Source organism: Neofelis nebulosa, chromosome 14, assembly GCF_028018385.1.
Source record: "Neofelis nebulosa isolate mNeoNeb1 chromosome 14, mNeoNeb1.pri, whole genome shotgun sequence".
Classification (NCBI taxonomy): Eukaryota; Metazoa; Chordata; class Mammalia; order Carnivora; family Felidae; genus Neofelis; species Neofelis nebulosa.
In genome coordinates, this window is record NC_080795.1 from 66,356,370 (window position 1) to 66,384,366 (window position 27,997).

The window sequence follows — 27,997 nt, forward strand, 5'->3', positions numbered from 1 at the left end:
TGCTTCATTCCAACCAAAACCCAGAAACTGTGCTTCCGGGAATGAATCCTACAGCTAGTCCCAACACATGAGCTAGTCCCCTAAAACATGCTGCATTGCTGTGATTGCAAAAAACCCTGGACACTCCTACAGGCCCGAGAAATGCCTGGTCACGTAAATTAGGTAGTGTCTAAAAGAGGCAGCAGAGTAGGTATACGGAAACTTCAGACAGACGACCGTCAAGTTGTACATTTTAATTTACAATTTTTACCAATAAAAAGAATTAGTTACAAAAGGGGAAGTTCTCTATACAAAATAAGGATTTTTTTTTTCCCCACTCATAAAGAGAATCCACTGTCATGTCCTGCCTGGCCAAATCAAATCTCAACTAGCTTGCTTAGCTGAATTATTCCAAAAAGATAGGTAATCCAGACAAGATTCATAAAATCATCAGCTCCTTACATGTGTTTAAGAAGAATTTAATGAACACTCTGCCTTGAACGAAGGTATTCTAAAGAATACTCGTAACCTTTACCGAAACTACTGCTCTCAGGCAGCTGAGTTGCTAAGAGAGCATATACAAAGGCCTCGAGCTCACTCGTCATGAGAATCTTCTTACGCTTACAATGAGTTTCCACTCCTGTACAATGAGGGCACATGTGACATAACAGGAATAATGGCTTCTAAAGTTTACAAGTAAATTTTATTGTGGCCACAGGTCAACAGCACAAACACACGACAGTTAAGGTTCAGAGTCTCTCCGCCTCCTTTATCGTGTAAATTAAATAAGGAGAGGTACACACAAACTTTTATTAAAATCAAGCTGCTTTCAGGTCCCCACTTCCTAGTGTCACACACGTCACTGTTTTAAGGGTGGGGCAAAGCACGGTCACACTGGTAGAGCACAGTGTTTCCTGAGAAGAAACCAATCAAAATGTTCAAAGCCAAACCACTCAACACTGCTCCTAGGCCTAGCAGTCTGCTTTCAGAATAAAAACAGAAAATAAGAAACTGTGAAACACCATAGCCTTCAAAAAACTTTATTGGGGGATAAGCCTAGCTCTGATGGAAAAAGCCCCTACGGGGGAAAAAAAAAGTTGTGGGTATTTAAGCTGGGATGATGTACATTCATGACTTCTACATTCATGGCTCAAAATAAAGACCCTCAAACACAAGTGATTCTAAAGCCATTACAACCCAAAATTATGTGATTCACTTAGATGTGCTTATATTAGCTCTTATAATATGACCTATGTACAGAGGAACTGTGTCCTCACCATTAACTGAAGCATGTGGCCATTCAAGGTGGCGGGAGAGGCAAAAAAAAAAAAAAAAAAAAAAAAAAAGACAATTTAAATAGGGTATAAGGTTCTCACTCCACACTATTCAATAAACATATACCCAGAATGAGAATGAAATGGAACCGATGCCCAGGTGCCGCTCAAAGAGAGCGACTCCCCGGGGCACGTGTGATTTGGAATTTCCTAGCACAACACACCCCACTACTCCGGGGACACGCAAAGCCAGCATGCCCTACATGAGACGCAAAGGGACTATCCCTCGCACAGTTTGCACGTAGGCCCCGTGCAAGACGCAGCTCCACTGAAGTTGTGATCCCCTCGCTTAAGGAAGAAAACGCCTAGCAACAACCTATGCCTCCTTAACACCAATCTGTGTCCTCACGGCCTCAGTGGTGCTGGGTTTTTTTTAATAAAAAACATCTGTAGCAGTGGCAAATGGTCACAACTGACATCGGGTCCCAGCGATTCCAAAAGAGAAAGCTCTCCAACCGCTGGTCCAGTCTTTTCCCCTATTGTTATAGTTCTGCCACCAAGGGGAGAAAATGGTGGACAAGTTCTTTGAGCCCAAGCCTTGGCAAAAGTCAATAAATAAGAGAGCTTGTCAAAGGCAGAACCATCTCAGGGGCAACCTCCCCCAGCTGCAAACGTGGGGGTTGGGAAAAGAAGGAGGGAGGCAGGTGTGCAAGAAAGAGGTAAGAGTCCCTTTGCCAAGGGTTTAGTGACCCAACCCCAGATTCCCAGTTTGGTGCCAGCAGACCAGGACCTGCCAAAACCCGTTATTGAGACAGAAAAGGAAGAGAAGACACCAAAAAAGAGAGTCAGTTCTGAAATTTGCACAGTTGATATTTGTTCTTCGTAGCAGTAAGGACTTGAATGAGAATCACGAAACTTGAGGAACACTTATATTTTTCTTCAGGTCTTAAAAAATTGTGTCTTGTACTGAAAGACTACATTCAGTGTGGGTCAGGTCCAACAGCGTTTGCTAGAACTCGGTGGTTAAGCACGCCCAGCACTGGAAGGAGACTTCATCTGAGCAGAGTGGCTGGTGGGCAGGCCAGAGGCCGCTCCTTCACTGGTCTCCAAGCCGAAAGCCCTGTCCCCAGTTGTGTCTCCCACCTCCGCCATTCTGATCCGCAGCCCGCCTCATGCTGGCGGGGGGCACACCGAATCCTGACACCCCTCCTCTCCTGCTGGGCAGCCAGCGGTACCTGGAGCGGGGGTGGGGGGAAACAAAGGAGAGAAGACGAGATGATCACTTCCGCACGGTGATCTGACCATTGAGCACGTCTCCCTTTCCTGCATCCCCATGGCATCTGTCACACTGAATTATATTAGTCTGGCCAACGGAAGACAATGTCTTACTTAACTCTGCCTTCTCAGCACTTAGCTCGATGCCCGGACCACAGACTGTGCTCACTTTTCGGATTTCTTAAATTTACTACGTCTCCAGCCAAATTCACACTCTAAAAAAATTCGCTTTCTGATTACAAAAGCAATTCATACAGAACAGTATAGAAACAAAAATATTACTCCCACAAGCCCAACAACCAGAAAGAACCACCTATACATAGCATTTTGATGGATCTAAATATGGATCAACCTGGATCAAAGGAGGTAACAGAAATTCACTTGCAAAGGACCAATCTGCAGCCTGCATGTTGAGGCCCACACGGCACCTCCACGCACACCTGGGCCCCACGGCCGTCAAGGGGGACTGGAGATGCCCACTTTGTCTTGGAATCTGGGGTGTTTTTTAATTTTTGCATTTATACATTTTTGAGAGACAGAGAGAGAGAGAGTGAGAGAGAGAGCACACGCACAAGCGGGGGAGGGGCAGAGAGAGAGGGAGACACAGAATCCCAAGCAGGCTCCAGGCTCTGAACTGTCAGCACAGAGCCCGACGCGGGGCTCGAACCCACAAACCACAAGATCATGACCCAAGCCGAAGTCAGACGTTTAACCGCTTAACCGAATGAGCCACCCAGGCGCCCCTGGGGTGTTTTTTTTAAATGTTCATTCCTAATCTGTCTTCTGACAGCCTTCTTTCCATCTCAAAGATGGTAGCAAAGCTGAAGTCCAAAAAGCTTACCTGACTTCCCACCTTACAGATTAATGACCTAAGAGTCCCAGAGCAGCTAAGAAAACTTAAACCCAGGTCTGTGTTCTCCATAGTCTTTCCCTTCCTTGTCTATTAGTAAACTGAGAACGTGTTTTGTTGTTGTTGTTGTTGTTTAATGTTTATTTATTTTGAGAGAGAGTGAAAGATCAAGTGGGATAGGGGTAGACACAGAACCCCAAGGAGGCTCTGCGTTGTCAGCACAGAGCCCAATGCGGGGCTCGAGCTCACAAACCACGAGATCACGACCTGAGCAGAAATCAAGAGTCAGATGCTTAACCGCCTGAGTCACCCAGGCGCCCCAAGAATGTGTTTAAACCTATTCCACTTAGATCCTAGTGTTTGAAATTTTGTGAGAAGGCAGAGGCCATCATCTGACAGCCCTGTTCAAAACCCTCACGGCACCAAGAGCAGACCGTGAGGGGTAACATGTCCACAGCAAAAAGCCTGCAGGGCACATCCGTATCATAGAACGTTTTGCTTCCACCAGGTGCTGCCTTTGTCTTTACCACAACCCTATGAGCCAGGCACTAATATTACCCCATCTTGTAAATGAGAAAACCAAGGCAAGACTAAATAAAACCCTTCTAAAGAGTGAGTGTCCAGATTCCAGCCCAGGCAGCCTGGTTCCAGAGTGTGTGCCTGTACCACCCACTGGACTACAGGCTTCGTGCTACAGACGGGACACGCGGGGTGCGATTCAGGTGACCGCACTTAGGGACTGGAGTCCTCATTTGTTCACATCATCCCTGACGCCTTTGTATTCCTGCCGGAACCAGACAACGAACCCCTTTCACACAGAAAAATAACTACGTGCAGAAGACGATCTACTTTTCGAAATGCAATGCAGAACAGTGATACATCTTAGAATTCTAGAACTCCCCATCTTCCCTTTTAAACAAATACGGCTTTGTTTTCAAGTCAAAACGTCTGTCCAACTCCTGACTTCTCCACATCCACGATGTTCTGGTACGATAATATTCCTCCAAAGTGTATAATGAAACAGAACACTTAAAAAGGGCTGCCTTGCTTTGCTTCTCACTGTAAGACAATATGGGAGCCATCGCCACTGCTTAGACGGATAGTGAAATTAAATGCAAGTAATTAGTACAAAAAGACACCCAATTATACATAATCAACAAAAATTTATGGTAATTTCAAAGCAGTTAGTGCTTTTGCAAGGAGCTGCATTTTGTCATCTGATCTGTATGCAAAATTTAACAGAAGGGCTTTTCCACCAACAGAGAGCGCTCAAACGGAAGGCAGGCTTTGGCATGCCACTGATTTTTGCCACTAGAATCTCACATGCTTTGTTGCCTACAACTGAGAACTATCTTCAAGCCGTGAAGTCAGAACACGGCCCCTGAAAGTAAGAGAACCGTTGGCCGCCCACCAAATGACCAAGTTGTGTTTTAATCAATTCATCTGCCATCTGACTTGATAAACCTAGACCAAAAATCCAAACCCGCTGCTATCGTGTCCTTTGATAATCAGAAAGCAGATTGGTCATTTGTTTTTTTAGCCTGAAGGCAACTCAAGGCTCAGAAGACAAACAAGTTTCCTTTCATGCTCTTTAAAAAAAAAAAACAAAAAACACAACAAAAGTGTACTTCTCTGTTTGTATATAATACGTCACAAAAGGCTTTTAAAACCCTACCCCTAAATTACAAAGGGGGTGCAGGGTGAAGGGGCCTCAAGTTTTACTGCTCTCACTGACCCCTTGGAAGAATGATGAATCACAAAACATGAAAATGAGCAAGATGAGAAAGGGTTTTCCTTCTTTAAAGCTTTTAAATGCAAGCTATTATTGCATATCCCAGACTGGAGATTAGGTGTGATTGTCGGGCAGGCTGTGACACCCAGATGGTGATTTCACTGGTCCCTTCTTCAACAGCCTTTTGCCTCACTGACAGAATGGTCCCACTCCTGACATGCTTAAGTGTGTCAGCATCTCTTCTGGCTCGTGAAATCCCACCCTAGCCCCAACTTTAGGAACAAGGCTAAGAGCTTGTATTTACCGAACACCCACTACTGTGCGGCCAATAGCCTGCCTTACCACCCGCAGCCCGATGAGACCCGGCTTCCCCCCAGAGTACAGGCTTGCAAGTTGAAGCTCGGAGGTTTTATTAAGCAACTTCCCCAATTATCAAAACTGATGAATGAGGGGAACGGGATTCCAACCCAAGTCTGTCTCAAAACCAAAGCTGTGCCCTCAGCCTCCTCACCTGAGTAAACCCTAGGAGTGGCAGAGAAAAAACCAGCACACATTCCCATGGTGCCTACACTCTACAAACCTCAAGTTTCCCACTTTCACTTTGAAAAGTTCCAGAAATTTTCCATTCTATAATATCTGATAGAAAAAATGTTTGGGGCGCCTGGCTGGCTCACTTGGAGAGCATGCAACTCTTGATCTCAGGGTTCAACATGCCCTATGTTAGGTGTGGTGATTACAAGGGAGGGAGGGAGGGAGGAAGGAAGGGAGGAGGGGAGGAAGGGAGGAGGAGAGGAAGGAAGGAAGGAAGGAAGGAAGGAAGGAAGGAAGGAAGGAGAATGGAAGGAAGAGAAGGAAGGAAGGAAGGAAGGAAGGAAGGAAGGAAGGAAGGAAGGAAGGAAGGAGAATGGAAGGAAGGAAGGAAGGAGGAAGGAAGTTAGGAAGGAAGGAGGAAGGAAAGGAAAGGAAAGGAAAGGGAAGAAAGGAAGGAAGGAAAGGGAAGGAAGAAAGGAAGGAGAACGGAAGGAAGGAAAGAAGGAAGGAAGAAAGGAAGGAAAGGAAGCAAGGAGAATGGAAGGAAGGGAGGAAGGGAGGAAGGGAGGGAGGGAGGGAGGGAGGGAGGAAGGAAGGAAGGAAGGAAGGAAGGAAGGAAGGAAGGAAGGAAGTTAGTTAGTTAGTTAGTTTGAAACTGCCAACCAGTGAGGTAGCTTTATCCCCCTACCTCTTCTCTGGCCAAATCTTGTGTAAAATTGATGCTCTGGAGAGCATATACTGTTGTCCTGTTACTGTGTCCAGCCCCCTGGCGCACTGTGGGCCACGCTGGAGCTGCACATGGGGCCCCACTTGTTCAGCAGAGCTAGAATGTTCCCTGTGATGTCTGACTGGAGTCAGCAGCAGCCCCTAGCTAGAAGGGCTCCAAGGAGAAGACAAGGCTGTGGCTTTGATCCCTGACTTCCTGTCACTGTGGGACCAGGACAAGTCTGCTGGCTCACATTTCTCCATCAGCCGCAGAGGTAAATCCGACCCCTCGTGGAGTTTGATTAGGATGCCTAAGACACAGGTGGTGAAATAAATGACTGTGACATGAGAGAGAAAAATACTTACAGAAACTGAGGTGTAGACAGGAAATTCCTTCCTCCCAAGTCCATCGGGTATCTGAACATTAGGAAGAAATAAAGATGTCCGACAAGATTTCCAATTAGCTCATTGATCACCCTGCAAACAAAGAGGCAAATTAGTTTCAAGACATTCAAGCAGTGAAGTGAGATGTGGCCGGTTTTAACAACAGCAAGGGAAAACAGCCTTCCCAGCAGCCCATTTCTGGTCCTGGGCAGCCCGTGGTGGCTCTACAGGGAGCCCTTTCGTGGTCTGCGTGGCAAATGCATTCTGAGGGGAAGGGGAACCAGTCCTGCTGGGGTCCATGCTCTCCAAGGGCAGCTGCCCTCCGACATCTCTTTCAAGCCCCATCTCATCCTCAAAATCTTGTTTTTGCTACTTCCTTGCCTCCAGAGTTGCAAGCTGCAAAGCTTCTGAATGCTTCAGCCATAAGTACTATATTTGCAAACCATGGGCAAATGGGAAGGCCAGCGAGAGAGAAGCATGGGGAAGGTGGGGGGACAGTGCAGGCCTGTTCGCACATTCCTGGAGCCACAGCACTTGCCCCTCGCCTCCTGCGTCCTTGAATGTAAGACATCACAAAGATCACTTTGCGTGGCTGACCTTGTAATCCTAAAACACACACTGCCTTCGGTTTTTCCTGGCTTACGTACAGGCCCTCGAAGGTTCTATAGATCCACTCCTACTATCAAATACCCTGCGTTGTCCTCTGCGGCCACATGATTCCTGTCAGGGACAAATCAACATCTGCAGCCACTCCCGGGCTCTGCCCTTGGCAGCTTCAGCACGCTCAGAACTTGCTAGGCTCTAAACAGCGTCGGTCTGCTTAATTCACTCATTTCTGTCAATACGCTGCAGACATCAGGACCACACAGAGCGAGTATGTCAGACATATTGAGAACAAGGACCCTCAAAATCTGTTAAAAATGGAAAATACTTTGTAGTATAAGTGGGAGTTCACAGAACAGTTGCATCTTGAGATCTTCCTTTTAAAATTCTGACTGGATACATTAAAGGTTTTCCTCTCAGCTCGAATTCCAGGCTGGAAATTTGACCCTATTTGGCTATAATTTCTGTACTATCAAACCGCTTGCAAAACTACTTCCCATCTGAGAATCTGCATTTTGATGACTGGTGAGCAGTTTTCAAGGCATTCTGGAAATGCCTCAAGAATAAAAAACATAGTAATTTCACGCATAGTTCTTAGAGGAGTCAGCCTAGACACAAAGTAGCTTCTGGTTTGCTCAATCTGGACAGTGAATCCAGAAATATTTTTCAAAAGCACATACATGGAAGTATACTGTGCCTAACGATGAGCTAACAAAATAACAATCGTTCAGTGCTAAATGTGCTTAAAGTCCCGCAATGTAATCAATTACATCAAAATGAAATTACAGTGGACCCTTGAACAACACAGATTTGAACTGCGTGGGCCCACTTGTATGTGGGTTTTTTTCATGTATACAGTACAGTTCTGTAAATGTATGTTCTCTTCTTATGATTTTCTGAATAACATTTTCTTTTCCCTAGCTTACTTTATTCTAAGAATACAGTATATGATACATATAATACGTTACAACCTAAAACATGCATTAATCGACCGCTTATGCTAGCAGCAAGGCTTTGGTCAACAGGAGACTAGGAACAGTCAACTTCTGGGGGAGTTAAAAAATATACACAGATTTCCAACTGTGCAGGAGGTTGATACTCCTAATCCCCGTTGTTCAAGGTCAACTGTATTTCATAAGTCTGAGGTTCCAACGCATCGACGCTGAACTTCTTTAAAGTTTCATAAAGACTAGAGAAGACAAAGAATAATGGAAGTCTTTTAAGGATTTGTTTCCAATTAAATAAATCGAGTATTTACTTACGAGCCTCCGATGATGTAGTTGAATCCAAGGATCACCCAAGGTAAATAACAGGCCTAGGAAAACGTAAACACAAACATGAATAACCACCCCTAAGAAGGACGCAGGTGCCAGGGGGCTGGAACGGGTAAGGATATACTGGTAAGAGCTCTATATAAATCCTATGGAAAGTCACCCCCAAAATTTCTCAGACCAATTCATCAGTACTGTACTTAAAACTTCCAATCTAAAATTCGCATATTAGTAACTGGAGGGACAGAGTACTGTGCCCATGGATCAGATACGATACATGCCCTGCTGAATGGATACTAACAAACAGCCTCACAAAGGAGCTGGGTGTCCTATGGACACTCATGAAAACATGACCCATAATAGAACCACATTAAGACTCCAACTAGCAAACTGTTGCCAATGAACTAAAAATATCCCACCTTTTTAGGTTCTTCTCTTACATACTTCACAAAATTACTTGGGATTTTTATCTCATTATACACGGATATCCTGAACTAATACTCTCCCAAATGAGAAAGCGCCCCAGTTGAATTCAACATCTGAGCCTCTGTCCAGATTCAACACATCATACCAAGAGCTAAGGGAGCTACAAGGAACTTCACAAAGTAGTAAAGAAAGGGTTCTACATAAATTACTTGAAGGCAGAATGTGGTAAATATTCTGGAACATAAAGTACTGGAGAGCCCCAAGGCAAGACTAATTCCAGGCAGGAAACCCAGGAGTATGTTCAGTCCCAACTCAAATGAAGACCAGGTAGGATTTACAAGAGGAAGAAAATCAGAGAGATGTTACGAGTGGAAAAGTGTGAGAGAAGGAACTAACGGAAGTGTCTGGGGGGAAAAACAAATCTGTTTTAGCTGAAGTGTAAAATACATTAACAGGGAATGATAACAGACTTTAAAAGGAAATGCCCCCCATGAGTATCTTTCCTTCCCTCTATCATACACGCAGACACAAGACTGTTCGGGGACACATGCCTAAGGGGCCAAGAAGTAACAGTCAGCAAAGGAAGGATTCCAGGTGGGCTAAAGAAACGCAGGGCACTGACCAGGGGACTGAGCAGGGGAGGGGGGCTTGCCTATGGTATGTTGCTCTGCAGTGACCTCTTCTGGACGAGTCAGAAAGTGCACCTCTCGGATGAAGAGGGATTTCTGTGGAGACGAACGAAAAGGAAACTTTTCCAACTAGGTCAAAGTACCTTAAATCGTGTTCCAAACCAAAATGATACAATCATGTCTCTGTTCAGCTGGGCCCAGACATAAAGTACGGACATGATCAGAGGAATCATCAGCAACTGCAAAAGAAGTCAACGTGTAAACACAAGGCTCCAGAGGCACTTCAGAGGCTTACCGTGAATCTACCAGGTTGGGTTTTTTTGTTTTTGTTTTTGTTTTTTTTTTAACCTCTCCCCTCCAAACAAATTCTCACATGGCTATTCAAAAACCAAAAATAAATTCAATCATCAGAATTACAAATTGATCCTTTTAGTTAATCAATTATACAAAGCAGTCTACAAAATCCTGGAATAAAATCCAACAGAATTATTTGAGATGGATTCAGAAATATCAGGATCAAGCTCGGGTACTTGAGAAAAGGAGGCAGTAGGGGCGCCTGGGTGGCTCAGTCGGTTAAGTGTCAAGACTTCAGCTCAGGTCATGATCTTGCAGTTGGTAAGTTGATGAGTTCGAGCCCCCACATCAGGCTCTGTGCTGACATTTCGGAACCCGAAGCCTCTTCAGATTCTGTGTGTGTGTGTGTGTGTGTGTGTGTGTGTGTGTGTGTGTGTCTGCCCCTCCCCCACTTGTGCACTGTCCCTCTCTTTCAAAAATAAACATTAAAAAAAAAAAAAGAAGGCAGTAAAGCTTTACTTACTGTATATTCTCAACTTAAAAAGTACATATCCATATAATGCATAGAAAATACTGGAAAACCATCATTCTCAATGCACAAACATAATGAAGAACCCAGAAGTGAGCAAGGAAAGTAATGGTTTAGATAATTCATGTAAGACCTTCAAAGAAGTTCTAATTCTATAACTGCAAAATACAATTTAAGTTTCTCTCAAAGGCCATGAATAAGTAAATCTGAAACATGTAAAAGGGCAGTTTCAAGGGACACTTACCTGCATGTCCATTGCTAAGCCAGTAATCTTGGTTTATAAAGTTAAAGATCAGATACAAACAAACCAATTCGCACCTAGTATAAGTTCATTTCATTCCTGTGTTCTGAAAGAAAACACTTTTCTTATAGTTCAAACTGTTTAAAACATTCCAGAATCCCAAGTTATCGAATACTCTCCATTATGAATATTCCATTAGACTATAGGATGTCACGGAAATGTGAGAATTTAACTGCTTTGGCCCACGACTCAGTTGGCCCTCTTGCATCCTCTTTGCCTTGCCCTGCATTTTAGCACCTCTTCTCCAGCTGCAAGATGACGATACCTGTGCCCTGAAACAAATAATGATTCTACTCACATTCAGGGCTCCACAGCATGGCTGAGGTCCAAAACAATTTTTTTTTCTTCCCTTAAAGGAGGGGAAAGGGCATCCAAAGTGCCACATGTCCTGGCTCCCGGCCAAGCTTCAATGGCAGCTAAGCCCCAAAGCAATTCTGAGCTCACCAGCTCCGCACAGACTGAGCCATCGTGCCCTTTCTGCTGCTCTCACCATCTGTAAAGGTCCGCAGCTGGAAGGCTGCTGGCAGCGGGGGCTGAAATGCAGCAGAGACATGCTGTGGCCCTTCCCAGAGCCGGCTCCCCCCGGATGGAGTGAATGACTATGTAGGCCCCGAAGACGAGGACGGCCACGAAATCAGAAAAGGCTGCTGGCTGTAAACTAACGTTCTGGTAAGGAGCACAGATTCCAAAAGCTGTCTCATGGCACGGAATCTCTCTGCTGCAGTCAACGAGCTGTCACACATGAGAACACAGAGAACTGGGAACAAGAGGGACAGCAATGCAATTGAACCAAATGTGGAAAACCCCACCAAGGCAATGGCAAGAGAATGCACCACTCAAGGGCCGTATGATTGACTACGGCTCTCAAAGCGAACTTTAATTGTTCTTAATTATGAACTGTAGTAAACAAAGATGCCAATGCTATCATTTGAACTGCTGTACACAATACCGTCTACTTTCCCAAACCTGAAAATAAAATGGTTTCTTTCTGGCCCAAAGTCACAGACTAAAGGATACCACGATGCAAATCCAGTTAAAAAGGAGCATGAATAAATAGTCTGCAGGCCTCCCATCAAAAGCTCCTAGAAACAAAAATAAGCCAAATGTCACGGTCCAGAATTTCAGAACAAAGTGATTTCTATGTAGAGAAATGCTTCAAAAAATTCTAGAGAAAGCCAAAATGAGAATGTTTTTAAACTTCTCCTCACAAGGAAAAAAAAAAAAAAGGAAAATTTTTAAAATACCTAAAACCATGTCTTCAATAAAGCCCTGAACTACAGTCAACTGAGGAAGGCTAATCTGTGTTCTCCTAACCGAATTCCAGTAAGTACCATCCTCCAACTACCACAAGCTGTAAGACCCGCAGGGAGGGCAGTCGGTTCCACTGCCAGTGAGCTCCCATCCCCTGAAGGCTTCACAACTAGTCGGCCTCTCCTTCCTGGCTCTCCTCGTGGCCCGATGACACATCTGTGATCACTGGTCTCCCTCCTCCCTCTGCGAGACCATAAGCTCTGATACTGGAGGGACCCCATCTGTCTGGCCTGCCACTGTGTCTCCAGCAAGACTATGCTGGGAGAATCTTACTGTTGTTGTTATTGTTAGATACACACACACACACACACACACACACACACACACTCTCACACTCACACACTCTCACTCTGACACTGGGCTTTCTTGAGAAGATTCAGTCTCCTTCTTCTGGCTTACATTCTAGCAAGGGAAAACAATGCTGGAGGAGGGGAAGAGTGAGGGCACGGCCAAACCTTCCCATAGACTCTGACTCTTCACCTTCAGACCACATCCGGGAGGTAGAAGGGAAAGACGAGGAAATAAAGTTACATGACCTGGACCACATGGCTTGTTAGAAGCAGGGCGAAATGTAATTACTAGTCCAGTGCCCTTGTCACCACACCAAACGCCAGGCTCCGTCTTATTCCTGGACCGAACAATCAACACTGGCCCTGCTCTCCCTTCTAAGGGTGAGCCCTCATGCCTTCAGGTGGGAGACCAGAAGAGAGGCAGAGACCACACGCAAATGACTGTAAGGTCTTTCTAGCTCAAACAGCTACCTTCCCTCCCTTCCACACCCCCTCATAATCGCATGATATGTAGTCAGTTAAAAAACAAAATTCTCTCTCTCTCTGTCTCAAAAATAAATAAAAACATTAAAAAAAAATTTTTTTTAAAGGAGGGGGGTGCTCCTGGGTAGCTCAGTCGGTTAAGCATCCGGCTTCAGTTCAGGTCATGATCTCACAGTCCGTGAGTCCAAGCCCTGCGTCAGGCTCTGTGCTGACAGCTCAGGGCCTGGAGCCTGCCTTAGATTCTGTGTCTCCCTCTCTCTCTGCCCCTCCCCTGCTCGTGCTCTGTCTCTCTCTGTCTCAAAAATAAATAAAAACATCAAAAAAAAATTTTTTTTTAATCCTAACAAGTCTCGGAAAGACAGGGAAAAAATTCTATCTAAAAGAAAAAAAGTTCCCGGCAAAAGTCTCTCCTTCTTTCCCTAATTTCTCCCCTGGTGTCTCAAAGGCATGCTTTAGCCACAGTGTTAAGGAAGCTCAATGATGGGGATCCCTATGATGAATCAAAGCTAATTTCTGAATTTTAGTAAAATTTGCTTTTCTTTTTTTTTTTTTTTAAGTAGGCTCCACGTCCAGTGTGGAGCTTGAACCCGTGATCCCAAGATCAAGAGTCACATGCTCTACCAACTGAGCCAGCCAGGTGCTCCTGTTGACTTTGTGATTCGGAAGCATTCTTCGGATTGAATACTTAAGCTATTGTAATCACATAAATTACAATACTATATTATTTGGCAAGTGTGCAACTGGGAATTTATAAAGTAAGTGGTCTCAAACTGCAGTCTTCCAGTTCAAATCAGAAACCTTATAAATAAGCCGACACTGCTGTATATTTCATTGACTCAGGTAGGAAAATATGCAGGTGGCAAACACATTGTCAGGCTGTTACCGTGAGGCTGTATGGCGGAGGGAAGACTGGAATCAATGAACCAGGGCTCCAGTCCCAGACATGTTATCTCAAATAGCTTTGTGACCTTTGGGGCATGTCACCACCTCTCCCGACCATTGTTTTCTCGTTGCGCAATCTTATTTTAAATGGGCAGGTCTCAAAAGTTCCTCTCAACATGAGGGTTCAGAACCGCATTATTCATAACAGTGAAAAATGAATACAAGTCAAATGTCCATCAACTGATGAGTGGAAACACACGGGGCACGTGGGTGGCTCCGTGGGTTAAGCATCCTACTCTTGGTTTCGGCTCAGGTCATGATCTCAGTTTTGTGAGTTCAAGCCCCACGTCAGACTCCGCACTGACAGCACAGTGATTCTCTCTGCTTCTCCCCGACTCGCACTCTCTCAAAACAAATGAGCTTAAAAAAAAAAAAAAAATGGGAAAAATAACCATATAAGGGAATCTCATTTGGCAATAAAAAGGAATGAGGTACTAACACATGCTACGTGGAAGAATCTTGAAAACACTAAGTGAAAGAAGCCAGTTACAAAAGATCACCTATTGTATGATGCTGCCTATAAGAAATACACAGAATGGGCAAATCTAAAAAGGCAGAAAGTAGACCAGTGGTTGCCTAAAAGCTTAAGGGGACGACCAGGTTGAATGGAAATGGGGAATGGCCGTTAATGGGCACAGGGTTTCTTCTTGTGGTGACGACATATTCTCAAGTTAATTATAGTGATGATTGCACAAATCTATGAATACCCACTAAATTGTACACTTTAAATGGGTGGAACTGTATAGTATTTGAATTATATATCAATAAAACTTGAAATAGTACCTCTCAGCTCTAGAATTTCAAAATGCTCAGTAAGGAATGGGGAAAGCTTAAAAGAATTAAAGCAAACAAAAGAGATCAATGGGCTAATAATCCTACAGATTGATCTTCAGTGTTATTCAGGTATTACAAATTAGTTATATTACCTGACTAGATAGGAGGGGTGGGTAAGTGGGTTCCAGGGCCTCAAGTAACAGAGAGAAAACAACTTACAAATAAAATATGGTCATGGCATTACTGCAATTTAGGCTTCATAACGGTATTAGGATTATTTTTAAGTCCTTGAATTTCAGAGATAAATATTAGAAAATGTACAGATGAAATGATATCATGTCTGGTATCATTTGCTTCAAATAATCAGGGGTGGGAAGACAGACATGAATAGAGATCAAATAAGATCAGCTAGGAGATAACAGTTCAAGGCGAGGAGTAGTTAAAAAGGGGTTCTTGCAGGCAGGTGGACACATACTACAACATGGGTAAGACTTGAAAACATTCTAAGTGAAAGAAGCCTGTCACAGAAGGACTCATAAAGTGTCCCAAATAGGCAAATCCGTATGCATAGAAAGTAGCTCAGTGCTGGCCAGGAGCTTAGAGAAAGGGGGGGATGGGAGATAGAGAGTAACTGCTTTGGGTTTCGGGGGGCGATGAAAATGTACTGAATTAGACAGTGGTTGGTAGTGGCTGCGTAACCCTGCAACTAGACCAGAGACCACAGAACGGTACACTTTAAAATGGCTAAAACAGGGGCGCCTGCGGGGCTCAGTGGGTTAAGCATCTGGCTTCGGCTCAGGTCATGATCTCACCGTTCGTGAGTTCGAGCCCCCCCGTCAGGCTCTGTGCCAACAGCTCAGAGCCTGGAGCCTGCTTTCCGATTCTGTGTCTCCCTCTCTCTCTGTCCCTCCCCCACTCGTGCTCTGTCTCTCTCTTAGACAATGAACAAATGTTTAAAAAAAATTTTTTTGTAATGGTTAAAACAGTCACTTTTATGTTCTGTGAATTTCATCTCAACAAAAAGGAAAACAAAGGTTCATTAACCTTTCTCACTATTTTTGTGTACATTTGAAGTTTTTCTGTAACAAAATTTTGAAAAACTAGTCATGGATCATCCACACTTAGAATTTCCTACTGATATAAAATAATACTACTCCAATAGCTCAATCCTCAATGAAATTACACCAGGGGGTAGAATGCTACAGCATTACTAGCAAGTTCAACTGGGACAGGGGAGAATAAAAATCACATATGCTGGGGGCTTTAGGTCCAAGCCCCCTGCTGTGGTCGCGAGACTGTGGGTCAGTTTCACCTCCGCCAAGCCACTTTCCTTCCCTGAATCTCCTCTTTTTCCTCCATAAAACTAAGGGGATGGGCTAGGTCCCTTCCGGTGGTAAGAGTCGATGACCTGACACTTAATGTAGTGATTTGTTTTTAAAAAGCACCTTGTGCAAATGCCAATTTAAGGAAAACACATTTGACACCAAATTCCCATCCTTCTACTTCCCCGCAGTTATGAGACTGATTCTCAATTCTCAAACTGACTTAGATTTAAGGGTGGTTCAGAATTCTCTACCCTGAGCTAACAGCCAGCAGGTTTATAAGGTCTCTGGAGTCGGCCAACCTTTTCAAAATCATTTAGGCTTAATAAAACTTTGTTCACATTTTGACCCAGCAGCATCAATTTACTGCTCTCAGGATAAGCAACTCAGAACAGCACACGAGATATTGTACAAAGGAAATAACAATACCGAGAAACTTTTAAGAAAAGATTTTTGTAAAAAACCAAACAAACAAAAAAACTTACCCATAACACCATATGGGCAGTCCTATCTAATAAACTACCATATTATTAAATCCCAGTTATGTATTTCAAAAGTGAGTAATTCAATCACAGAGAATAACTTAAGGCTTTCATAGCATGAAGAAGTGTTTTTCAACCCCAGTCTGGGAGATATATACACTTCAGCCCAGTTGACATTTAAGGACAAGGACTGGGGCACCTGGGTCACTCAGTCAGTTAAATGTCCGACTCTTGATCTCAGCTCAGGTCTTGATCTCAGGGTTGTGAGTTCAAGCCCCACAGTGGGCTCCAAACGGAGTGTGAAGTCAACTTAAAAAATAAATAAAATAAAGGACAAATGAGCGCCATGTGACAGAAACGGGTGAGAAGTCAAATTTAAGTGAGAGGCACACAACTCAGCCACTAAGGACAAGGTAGGGACAAGATGTATTAAGCTCTGGCCTTTCATTTTTTTTCACCTATAAAATGGTGACACTGTTACTTATGCTTCATGATGATGTCGTGAGGATTAAAAATCAAATAAACGAAGTGCCTAGTACAGTCCTGGCACAGTTACTACTGAGCATTTACTATCATTATGCCATTTCCTTACAAGCTAACTGCCCTCAAAATTCTTCCAATAAGTAACTGGTAAATTAGAACTGGTGAATTAGAAACAAATCTTAAGACAACTATGGACAACATACCTGTTTCAAGACGTGTAGAATACTGATATAAGAAATATAAATTGACCAAATAAAGAAATCCAGTTCCTGGACCCACAGGGAAATAAAAGGTGGCAGTGATTGGCCTCCAAATCTGTCCAGATCAAAACAGACACAGTGGTTAGTTTCTCCAAGCCTGGTTAAATTTTTTTTTTTTTTTTAACTCAACAAAATTCACCCTTGCAAAACATTCTCCTCTGTGATGAAAGCAACCAAAGGGATACCACCAATATAATTCAAGAACACTGAAGAAAAGCTCCCATCAGCTACCATCATACCAATCTGCAAAGCGATGGAATAAAATCATGTAATATAAGCAATAAATATTCCTAACCAAGTTGAAAAAAATCAATACTAAGGAAATATATGGTTAGTCTTTACTGGGAGAAGGGCCATAGTGAAGCCTGTCAAAAATGAATTATAAAGACAGGCTCCGGCTGCACAGTAACATCTCCTTTTGGGAGAAAGAATATACCGAGGTGATAAACCTTACCAAAAAATGTCATTTTCAAAAGGTAGAAGTAAAATAGAAATGTTTTTATTCAAATCACTGTGCTATTTAGGCAATATGGATATATGACTTTACAACTGTCCCATCCCCTCAACACACACACACACACACACACACACACACACACTTACCAAAAAGTCTACAATGAGAAGGAAGTCTTCCTCCTGACCTTCATCTCCTGATTCCCTTTCCATCAACAACAATCAGTTTCTTGTATTTCTTTCAATAACATTATGTGTTACTACTGTTCATTCTTTTTCATCCTACCTTGTATTGCATGGTTCTATGCCTTGTTTAAGTCCCTTGACAAGATATTTTTATTGGCTGTAAAGTATTCCTTTTATGTGAAGGTCCAAAATTTGTTTAAACCGTTACAAGGCCGCAGTTGAATATTCTCGAATATCCTCTTTATACACTTACATATAGGATCAAATCCTGTGAGTTCATCTGCTAAATTAACAGACTTTTGCATTTAATTTTGGTAGACATTGCCAAATGCCTACAAAAATGTTTAACCAACTCCTATACTTACTCCTAAAATGTACATTAATGCCCATCTTCTCTCCACGCCGTCACCATGTAGTGTGTATTTACGAACTGTTTTTAAAATTTTAGCACTTCCTTTCTTCATTTTCCTGCCAGATTTGCATTTCTTTATATATTATGGAAATTCCCCTTTCTCATTGTTGCAAATATTTTCTGGCCATTCATCTATGCTTTTACGGTATTCTTGCCATATTTTGACATGTAAAAGTGTAATTTAAGGTAGGCAAATGTATCCGTCGGGTGTACTTGGATGCTCATGTAGCTCACAAGCTACGTCTCCACTTAAGAGTATCAAAATGTTCACAGTCCTACCGTGGCAAATTCATGTTCGTCTCAGGAGTAAGGAAGATAACCTACTTCTTTTTCTAGGTGCTCACTCAGCTTTCCCAATCCCATTTACAGAGTAACCCATACTTCCTCCATTCATTTGAAACACGACTTTCTTTCTTGTTTTTTTTTTAAATATTTTTTAATGTTTATTTTTGAGAGAGAGACAGAGTGCGAGCCAGGCAGGGGTAGAGAGGGAGGGAGACACAGAATCCGAAGCAGGCTCCAGGCTCGGAGCTGTCAGCACAGAGCCTGACACGGGGCTCGAAATCGTGAACCACGAGATTATGACCTTAAGCTGAAGTCAGACACTTAACCAATCGAGCCACCCAGGTGTTCCGAAAAGCCATTTTCATTATCTATTTATTTCCTTTTATATTAAAATCTATTATTATATTAAAATGCTATCCTGTTTGGAACTGAATTCCCCTATCAATATCAAGCTATTTTAATGTCTAGTTTTACAATATGTAACAGTATCTGGTAAAGTGATATGATTAAATAATCCCCCTCCTGTTTTTCTTCCACATTTGTCATGATTTTCTCAGCTGGTCTCAACATTTTATTTTCTCAAAAGAACTAGAATCAGCATCTTTATTATATCAACGTGATAACCATTCCCAGCCAGGAAGAAGTCTTTCACAGCTTTTAGAAGTTTTCTATTGAGCTATGCTTTCTAGCTCTAATACCAAACCACCAAAGCCGAATTACCTTACTGTTTGTAGTATTAGCTGGATTACTTTATTGTTTGTAATACATTTGAAAACTGAGCCTCTTGGGCTTTCAAAGTATACAACGCTATCTGTAAATAAAATTTTGTATCTCATTCCATTCTGGTCTAATTCACTGGCTAGTACCCCCGAACAACCTTAAATAATAATAGTGGTTGAAGCAGACGACCTTCCCAGTCCTTCGGAAATGCCAGCATAATGCTGGCTTTTGCCTGGAGAGCTGTGTGTCTCGCTTGGCAAGCATGAAAGACCCGCCCCCCGGCATCCAGATGTTCTCGGTAGTAGTGGGTCATGTGAAGAAGCAAAGAGTGAGCACGAGGGAGGGGTGGTCTGGTCTTGGGAAAACGACTAAAGTCCGAGAGAACTGCCAGAGCACTGAACAGGTACTGCTGACAGTGTGGGTGTGGCTGGAATGGGGGACACTGGCGGTGGCGCCTGGCCGGACACAGAGCTGCCACGTTACATCCTCCAAGTACAGGAATGTAGCCCTCACGGCTCCGTTCCCTGCGGAAGAAAACGCGCTTTATAAAAACACCCAGAAGAGTGACTTTGCAAGAACCCTCTATTAAACCAGTAAAACAAAATAAGTTAAAACTCATGTGGATTTATTTACAACTTTAACATAGACGCATCATTTAACGGAAAAGATTTGAGGACTGTGAGTGAGAAGTTCTCACCAGAAGTGATTTGAGAACACCAAGATGTTAAGTGTCTGGCTTACAAGCTATCACTTCCGGGCCTCAATTTCCATCCGTTAAAGGGGAATGATAGACTAATACTTGCCCTATTCTGATGGGTGGTTTAAAAAAAAAAAAAAAAAAAAAGTGTGCTATTCTGCTCATTTACATGCACTGACTCAGGGGGCAGATTTTACAGATGAAGAACAGAAATGAGAAAAAGTTAAATAATAGCTAGCAGGTGGGGGAGGTAGAATTTTATCCCAGACAACTTGACTCCAGAGTTTATGACACAAAACCCGTTTTTACAATGTCTCTCACAAGTGGCATCATTACTATGAGCTATAATTACAACTAGTAAAAATTTTAAGTCCTCCTATACTTGTATAATCCTGATTCTCCCTGCTTACGAAAAGCACTGGGGGCAAAGACCAGAAAGCTAGCCCTGGCCTTGGCTCTTAAGTAGCCGCAGGGCCTTGGAAAAGTCTAGACCTCTGAGTGTATATCTTCATCTACCCGGTGATGTCTGTCCTAGGACTCTGCCCTCCTTAGCTCACAGATTTTATAAAACATTGGAATTAAGAAAACGGATTACAAAGGTGCTTTGAAAAAAAAAATTGTACGTGTAGGTGTATGATGATTACAATCTCTTAGAAGACACACACTGACACAGTTTTTACAAATTCCCATTTTAAGCTACCTCCATATCCCTGCAAATTACTCAGGACCTGATTTTCGAAAAGAAACCCTGTTTTTTTCCGACTACATTTTCCCCTAACACTGACGCCACCATGCTATTTTTAGCCCCTGTGTGCACCTGTGCTTTGGAAATCAGTGTCTGTCAAAATATCTCACTTCTTTTCCCCGCTCATTAAGCTTACCCTTGAGTTATACTTGGCTTTCATTGATCTAAGAGACTTCATATTATTTTTGTATTACTTTAAAATGATAATTTGAAAACACCAGGAGAGAACTTATCTCTTCGGGAAAACACAATGTAATGTATTTCTGGAATCCCCAATGAAGAGGCCCAGCTAAATTCCCTCCTTTCCTCTGACATGCAAATAGAATAAGAAAATGGATTTTCAGGGCTGGGAGTGCAGACATGCTTTCCGCCCTGGGGAGCCTGCCCCCACCCCACAATGGGGAGTCAGGTGCAGCACTGAGGGCACAGGACCGGCAGGCAGAGGGGAGGGGAGGGGAGCAGCTCATTTTATCCCCACAGCCTCCCAAGGTAGGAACCATCATCACCCCCAGCTTTTTCTTGAGGAAAGCCGGGCCCTCATGAGAGTTTAGGTGATCTGCAGAGTCCCTCACTTAGAAGGAGGCCCACAGCTGCACTGGCATCTAAGGCCTCTGAAAAGGGGTAAGACATTGTTCTTTACTTACTAGTCCCACAGCTTCTGTTGAGAGAGTGGGTGGCAGCCAGCCTTGAACTAAAATTCTCCCAAACAATCTGCTGCCGAAATAATGACAAACGCACCCAGAGTCTAAAGTGGGGGGAGTTTTAAAGTACCAAAAGTAGACTTTTTTTTTTTTTTTCTGAAACGGTACAAATTGATTGCTTTGGAGGTAAGAAACTCTACACAGGTCACCAAACAAGAAAGAAGAGGAGCATCCATGTGCCAAATGCTGATGTTAGCAAAGTGTGGCTTTTTCTTTTCTTTTTTTTTTTTTAACATCCTAGGTAGGCAAGAAAAACGAATGAAAAATGAAAGGCACCGAGGCTCAACTGTGGACTGTAAAAGAGCTGTTGGAAGCCATCTATCCTACCCCTGGGTATGTACTCAACAGAAACGCATACCTATGTTCACCAAGACATGTACCAGAATGTTCATAGCACTATTCATTACAGCCCAAACCAGACACTATCCAAAAGACCCATCATCAGTAGAATGGGGTAAAGAGATGGTGATCTAGTCACACGATGGACCAATATGAGGAGGAACAATCTATACCCATGAGCAACAGTACTAGTGACTCAAATGCACTGTTAAAAAGAGACCAGACACAATAGAATACATACCGTAAGATTTCATTCATAGAAAGTAAAATAATTGGCAAAAGCAATCTATGATACTAAAAGGTAAGATAGTAGTTACCCTTGGAGGGGGCAGTTACCAGAAGGGAGCTACAGGAAGGTTTACTGGTATGTTCTGCTTCTTGATCTGGGTGCTGGTTACACACAGGTATTCAGTTTTTAAAAATTCAACAGCTTGTAAATGTATAAAGCGGACTGAAGTGGACAGGACTGTTAAGGAAAGACATTAAAGCTATACATCCCAAAACACTAGCCACTTAAGTTCTAATCCAAACCTTGAGGCTACTTCCATGCTCAGCCTAGAGACCAAGTTCATCTCCCTTCTGGTTATGCGTGTATAGGTTTCTCTTCGCCAGTGTGCTTTTTTTTTTAAGTTTATTTATTTTGAGAGAAAGAGAGAGAGTGAACAAACGTGAGTGGGGGAGGGGCAAAGAGAGGGAGAGAGAGAATCCCAAGCAAGCTCCCTGCTGTCAGCACAGAGCCCAGGGCAGGGCCCAATCTCACAAACTGTGAGATCATGACCTGAGCCAAAATCAAGAGTCAACACTTAACCAACTGAGCCACCCAGGTGCCCCTTCCCTAATACGCTCTTAATTCAATCTGCTAGGGTTGCTATCATCGGGTTAAAGGTAAATAACATAAAGCAAAAGCTTGGCCCAAATCACAGATTTGGCGGGTGCCATTTCTTCTCATTCCTGAAAACAAATGAGGGAAATTGAGAGTTCATCTCTTCCCACTTGAAGTCAGGATGCTTTTAAGGGGGCAAAATACAGGATAATCGTCCAGCAGTCACATTTCAATTTCAGTTACAAATTAAAATTAGAATCTCGGGGCCCCTGGATGGCTCAGTCGGTTAAGTGTCCAACTTCAGCTCAGGTCATGATCTCACGGTTTGTGAGTTTGAGCCCCGCATCGGGCTCTGTGCTGACAGCTCAGAGTCTGGAGCCTGCTTTGGATTCTAGGTCTCCTTCCCTCTCTACCCCTACCCCTCCCACTCACACTCTGTCTCTGTCTCTCTCTCTCTCAAAAATAAATAAACATTAAAAGAATTTTTTTACTAAAAAATAAAAAAAAAAAAAATTAGACTCTTACTGCCCAGAGAGAAAAGGCAGTAATGGAAGGAATCACTATTCACTAGAAAATAAAAATGGACACTATTTTTGAACAGCTTATTACGAGAATATATACTGGGAACTTTACATTTTGCTATGAATTTTACATGACAGAGGCATGGAGTAGATAACATACTTCTTCAATTTGAAGATACTCATTTTTGTGTTTCTAAAATTAGTATGTGGCTTACAATCCAATACATTCATTTAATGGAATTTCTACTCTCCCTCCCCTCCAAAAAGTTGTATTAAATTGATGGTGCATCTTATAATCTACGGAGTTAAATCAGAGTTCATACGGTATTAAATGACCCCCACTTTTAGGTAACGAAACTGAGGCTCAGAAAGAGTACTAAGTAACTTGCCTGAGGGCATATAATGAGTATGGGGCTGAGCCAGGTCTTGGGGAACCATGACTCAACTCCTTGAAATCCCTTGGTCTTTCTATTTTAAGAGAAAGTAGATAACTGACTTGGAAGAAATCACCCTCAAAAATGTTTGCTAAACACTTAACTGTGTGTTTTGGTAGATTCGATGTGAAGGAGTTGAAAGAGGCAGCTCAAAACTATCTGACTCACCAAAGTAGAAACCGGAACTGGAGATGATTACAAACCGGAGTGATACCGGTCTCAGGATGCCCGTGGGAGCTGAACGAGGTGGCGTGGAAGTACAACAGAGATGCAAGGAGGTGCGGTGCCTCTGTCCAGAGAAATAGACAGCCCTGGGGGACACGAGCTCAGAAAGCACGAGGGCTGCAGGACTAGGTCATCAAGGACCAGCAGGAAGACATTTATTTCATCATTATGAAGTAGCTATCTGATCAATGCGTGTTGAACGTGAGGGACTAGGAACTTTGGATAACGGCACAGTGAGTCTTAACATCCCATCCAAACTAAGAAAAATAACACTTTAAACTCTGCAGTTCCAAACCAACAAGCTAGTCAGATGAAGCCTAAAGATAAGGAGGAAAAGGGACTTTCATCTCTTCCAACATGAATCCGCAATTCTAAATCAATCATCCCCAATTTTTTTTAAGCTGTTCAAGGCTCAGCTTCGAAGGAAAAGATGAGCCTCCAGCAGAAAGCACACCGCATGCTGTTTGTCACACACCGACCTCTCAGATGCAGGTTTGCTTTCAGCTGCTTCATTTGCAAATGAGTTCCTCTAGGTGGGTCTGAAAGCTAAATTTGTCCAGAATGGGCACGAGCCAGAGTAGCAGAGAGAAGGTCTAGATACTGGCCTTTTCCCATCTGGACAACCAGCGCACTGTCCTGCCCCCCACTGCTTCTCCCAGCTCTCAGGACGACGAAACAATGTAAGGAAGATGGGAAAAGCACGGGAGGGGGGACACGAATGATGACTCTTCTAATCAAGGCACATCTGTCAACATTCACCTGCAGTCTATTAGAAAGGCTTTCTTATTTTACCAGTCTGACAACACAAGTGAGCAAGATTTTGCAAGGAGGGTCAAAGAGCCAGTTTCGACCAGATCCTTCTCACAAAATGACTTACAACCACCGCTCCTTCTGCACACATATTACCCAGCATGCCACCCACCAGGCACAAAGTGCACAACAGCCACTAGGTCACAAACAGTAACCAGAGCTGGCAGCAGGCCCACATCATTTTCTAATCTCCAACTGCCTGCTTAACTTCTGCACTCAGATGCCTAAGAAGCATCTCTAGACGTAACATGGCCAACACAGAAACTCTTCATCCACACCCTCCCCTGGCCCCAAAACCTACGCCATCCTAAACATTTCCCACTTGGTAAAGGACTCCACCATCCACTGTGGAAACAGCGGCATCTTTGAGTCCTGCTTCCTTCAGCTACTCCCCTGCCACGTTCATTCAGCAGCAACCTTGTCCACGCTACTCCAAAATCTACCTACTCTGCAGTCACGCTGACCCAAAACATCATCTCTCTTGCCTTCTAACTGGATTTCTCTCTCTCCCCCATCCCAGGTGCTAAGTCCGTCCCACAGAGCGGTCAAGCAATCTTGTCAGTTCTCTGTTCAAAATGCTCCAAAGCCTTCCTGGTGTCTTCAAAATAAAGCTCAGAGGCACCTGGATGGCTTAGTCAGTTGAGCGTCTGACTCTGGCTCAGGTCATGATCTCACAGTTTGTGAGTTCAAGCCCCACAAGGGGCTAGCTGCTGTCAGCCTGTCAGCACAGGGCCCGCTTCGGATCTTGCTCTCCTCTCTCTGCCCCTCACCCATTCACATGCTCTCTCTCTCCCAAAAAATAGATAAAACATTAAAAAAAATTCTTTAGTAAATAAATAAAGTTCAAAGCACAAAGTCCTGTACAACCCAAGCCCAGCCCACCTTTCCATCCGTGCTTTATCGTACTCACCCCTGGTTATCTCTGTCTGCATCTGCCAATCCTCATCCCTACAGCTGACTTGTAACCAGCTATCCGGTCTTCCTTCCGTTTCTGGGGCCTGCCTCCCAGCCTTCCTCTTGCTAACCCTTGTTCTTAGAAGGCTGTCCCCAGAGCCGGATCTTCCCAAAGCTGGCACCTCGGCATTCGATTTCAGTTCAGGCATCTTCTCCGAAGCCTTTCTGGAACACTCTATCCAATGTTATATGCCTTAAGTCACCCTCGATCATATGCCTCTCTCTTATTTTCTTCATGGGAGCTGGGACTTTCTGTCTTATTCACTATTGTGAATAGACAGTGCCCAGCACTGGCAAGTGTCAACTATTTCCATGCATTCAACCAACATGAAAGCACCTACTATGTGCCAGGCCCTATTCTAGGTAACAAAGACGGTGGTAAACAAGTCAGGGATCTGGTTCTCGTGGCGCCTCCTTTTCTGAAGGGAAGCTAACCAATGCCAACAGGTGACATGTAGCAAGTAAAATTAAGCATAAAGGAGATGGAGTGAAGGAGGGGTATTAATTTATGTAGGGCAATCCATAACACCTTGCCAATAAGGTGGCACCGGGAAGAGACTTGAAGAAGGTAAGGAGGTAAATCAAGGTTATCGTCCTCAAACAGAGAAAGAACACATGCTAGCAACCTGAGGAGAGGGCATCAGTTGCTGAAGGAAGAGCAAGGATTCCACTGCGGAGCCTAAGGTGCAAGGTGGACAGTAGCAGCAGTTAAGGCCAGAGCGGCAGTAGGGGGCTTTGCAGGCCACTGGAAGGACTTGCATTTTATACATCTGATTTGAGAAGACATGAAAGGTTCGGGATAGAGGACCGACAGGCTTGATTTATATTTCAAAAGGATCACTCCAGCTGTCTACAGAAAAGACGGAAAGGACCTGAGCTGGAATGATAATGGCTTGCAATGGAGAATGAAAAGGGACCTGTTACTCTGGGCGTATGTCTAAAGTAGAGCAAACTAGTAGCTGGCAAATTATGGGATGTGGGAGAAAGACAAGTCGACGATGACTCCATAACTGGTAGCTTGAGCTCCTGCAATAATGAAATTGCTCTTTACTTCTAGGGCAAAGGAAAAGGGTAACCAGTTTGGGACATGTTAAATTTGAGATGCCTATTAGTCATCCGAGTGGTAATTTCAAACAGACAGTTGGATATCAGGAGACAGATCTGGACTGAAAATAGGTATATTTGTATTTGAGAGTCCTCAGTTTATAGAAAGTATTTAAACCCATGAAGCTAAATGAGATTTCCTATAGCTGGGGACCGGTAGAGAAAAGGGCCTATAACTGATCCCTGGGGCACAACATTTAAAGGTCAGGATGATGAGGAACAAGCAGCAGAGACTAAGAAACAGTAAACTGGGGGGAGACAAGGCAGGTTATCCACATGCCAATTAATGTGCTCAGATTAATGTCAAATCTTAGTAGCTGACCTGCCACTGAGTAAAGATCTAAATCACAGAATCCAGTGAATAAAGATAATCTCCGGGAAACTAATATTCCCTTGCCAGAAATACCCTGGAAAGTTTCCTTCATGCTTAAATAGCAAGGCCTTCTATTTTGGGAACAATTTCCTCTTTACTCGTCCCTTCATACATTCTACTACTACATGTCACATACTAGGTCGGGGCTAGGTGGAACGCAGATAAACAAACCCACTCTTTGCATCTGACCACAAACCACTCCCGCAAAGAAAAAAAAAAGCCTCTATTAACATAAGAAGTACTCGGCTGAATGCTGAGTAAATTGACATCCTCATGGCACCCACGTGAGTGGCAGAGGAAGGTCAGAGGGCACCTGCTCCGGGTAGAACCAGGGTACTAATCACCGGCGTCCAAAAGATTAACAACGATCACAGAATTGCCTTCCCACTGGCTCCTTCTCTGAATGCAGAGGGCAGGGAGCATAATCTTAATAGAAGAGCAAAATCAGTCCCTTCCCAATGGGCCAAAGCCACTTCTCCAACCATCCGTGCCCTAGCTCCAGACCCCTTTTTTGCCTCCACCCCGCCCCCAAACCACAGGACCTCGCCCTAAACCGCTGGAGCCGTCGCACTACAAATCCCACCAGGCACCGCGCGCCCACGACATGCCGGTCTACGCTCCGTCACCGCCGGGCCTCCTGGGACCTGTAGTCTCCACGCCCCTCCGCGCTGGTCAGTACCTGGAAGCGATAGAGGAAGGCTTCAGGCCAGAGGAAGAAGTAGGCCGGGCTGATGAGACCGAGTTTGCCGACCAAGGGCACCGCGACAGTGGCGGCGAACCAGTAGCGAGTGATGGCCGGGATGCTTCTGAACCAGTCCCCGATGTCCGACATCTTCACCTTTTAGGTGGCCAGGATGCGCACAGCCGCCGACTCCCAGTCCCTGGCCCCTCACGACACGGCCCGTTCAGCGAGTGGAAGGTGTCGAGGCGGAAGCCGCCCAAGCCGCCGATAAGAAGGCGGAGATCGGCGGACGTGGCGCCACCGAATTCGGACGAGCGAGGGAGCGTTCGGCAGCGAAACTTCCCCTTCCGGCGGCCGCGGAAGACGTTGACCAGAAGTCCCGCCGCTTAAAGGGCAAGCACCG

The 27,997-nt window shown here is 44.0% G+C and overlaps 1 protein-coding gene across 1 annotated transcript; it reads right to left on the reverse strand.

Annotated features, from left to right (window-relative positions):
• Positions 1–218: 218 nt before the first annotated feature.
• DERL1 (derlin 1) lies at positions 219–27,995 on the reverse strand. Its single transcript, XM_058698984.1, has 8 exons — positions 27,592–27,995; positions 17,074–17,185; positions 11,801–11,865; positions 10,727–10,753; positions 9,803–9,898; positions 8,596–8,648; positions 6,713–6,823; positions 219–2,488 (listed from the first exon to the last, which is right to left on the reverse strand). Exons 1-8 carry the CDS (start codon positions 27,742–27,744, stop codon positions 2,350–2,352), a joined length of 756 nt encoding a protein of 251 aa, XP_058554967.1. The 5' UTR covers positions 27,745–27,995; the 3' UTR covers positions 219–2,349.
• Between the last annotated feature and the right edge of the window lie 2 nt (positions 27,996–27,997).

Bases quoted from the DNA above. Each gene is read 5' to 3' on its own strand.
- DERL1 (XM_058698984.1), bottom strand. From the start codon at position 27,744: ATGTCGGACATCGGGGACTGGTTCAGAAGCATCCCGGCCATCACTCGC. The intron at 9,899-10,726 runs GTAAGTGTCCCT...CTTCTTTTGCAG, and splicing joins GCTTAGCAATGGACATGCAG to TTGCTGATGATTCCTCTGAT. The intron at 2,489-6,712 runs GTAAGTATTTTT...CCCCCGCTCCAG, and splicing joins CTGTCTACACCTCAGTTTCT to GTACCGCTGGCTGCCCAGCA.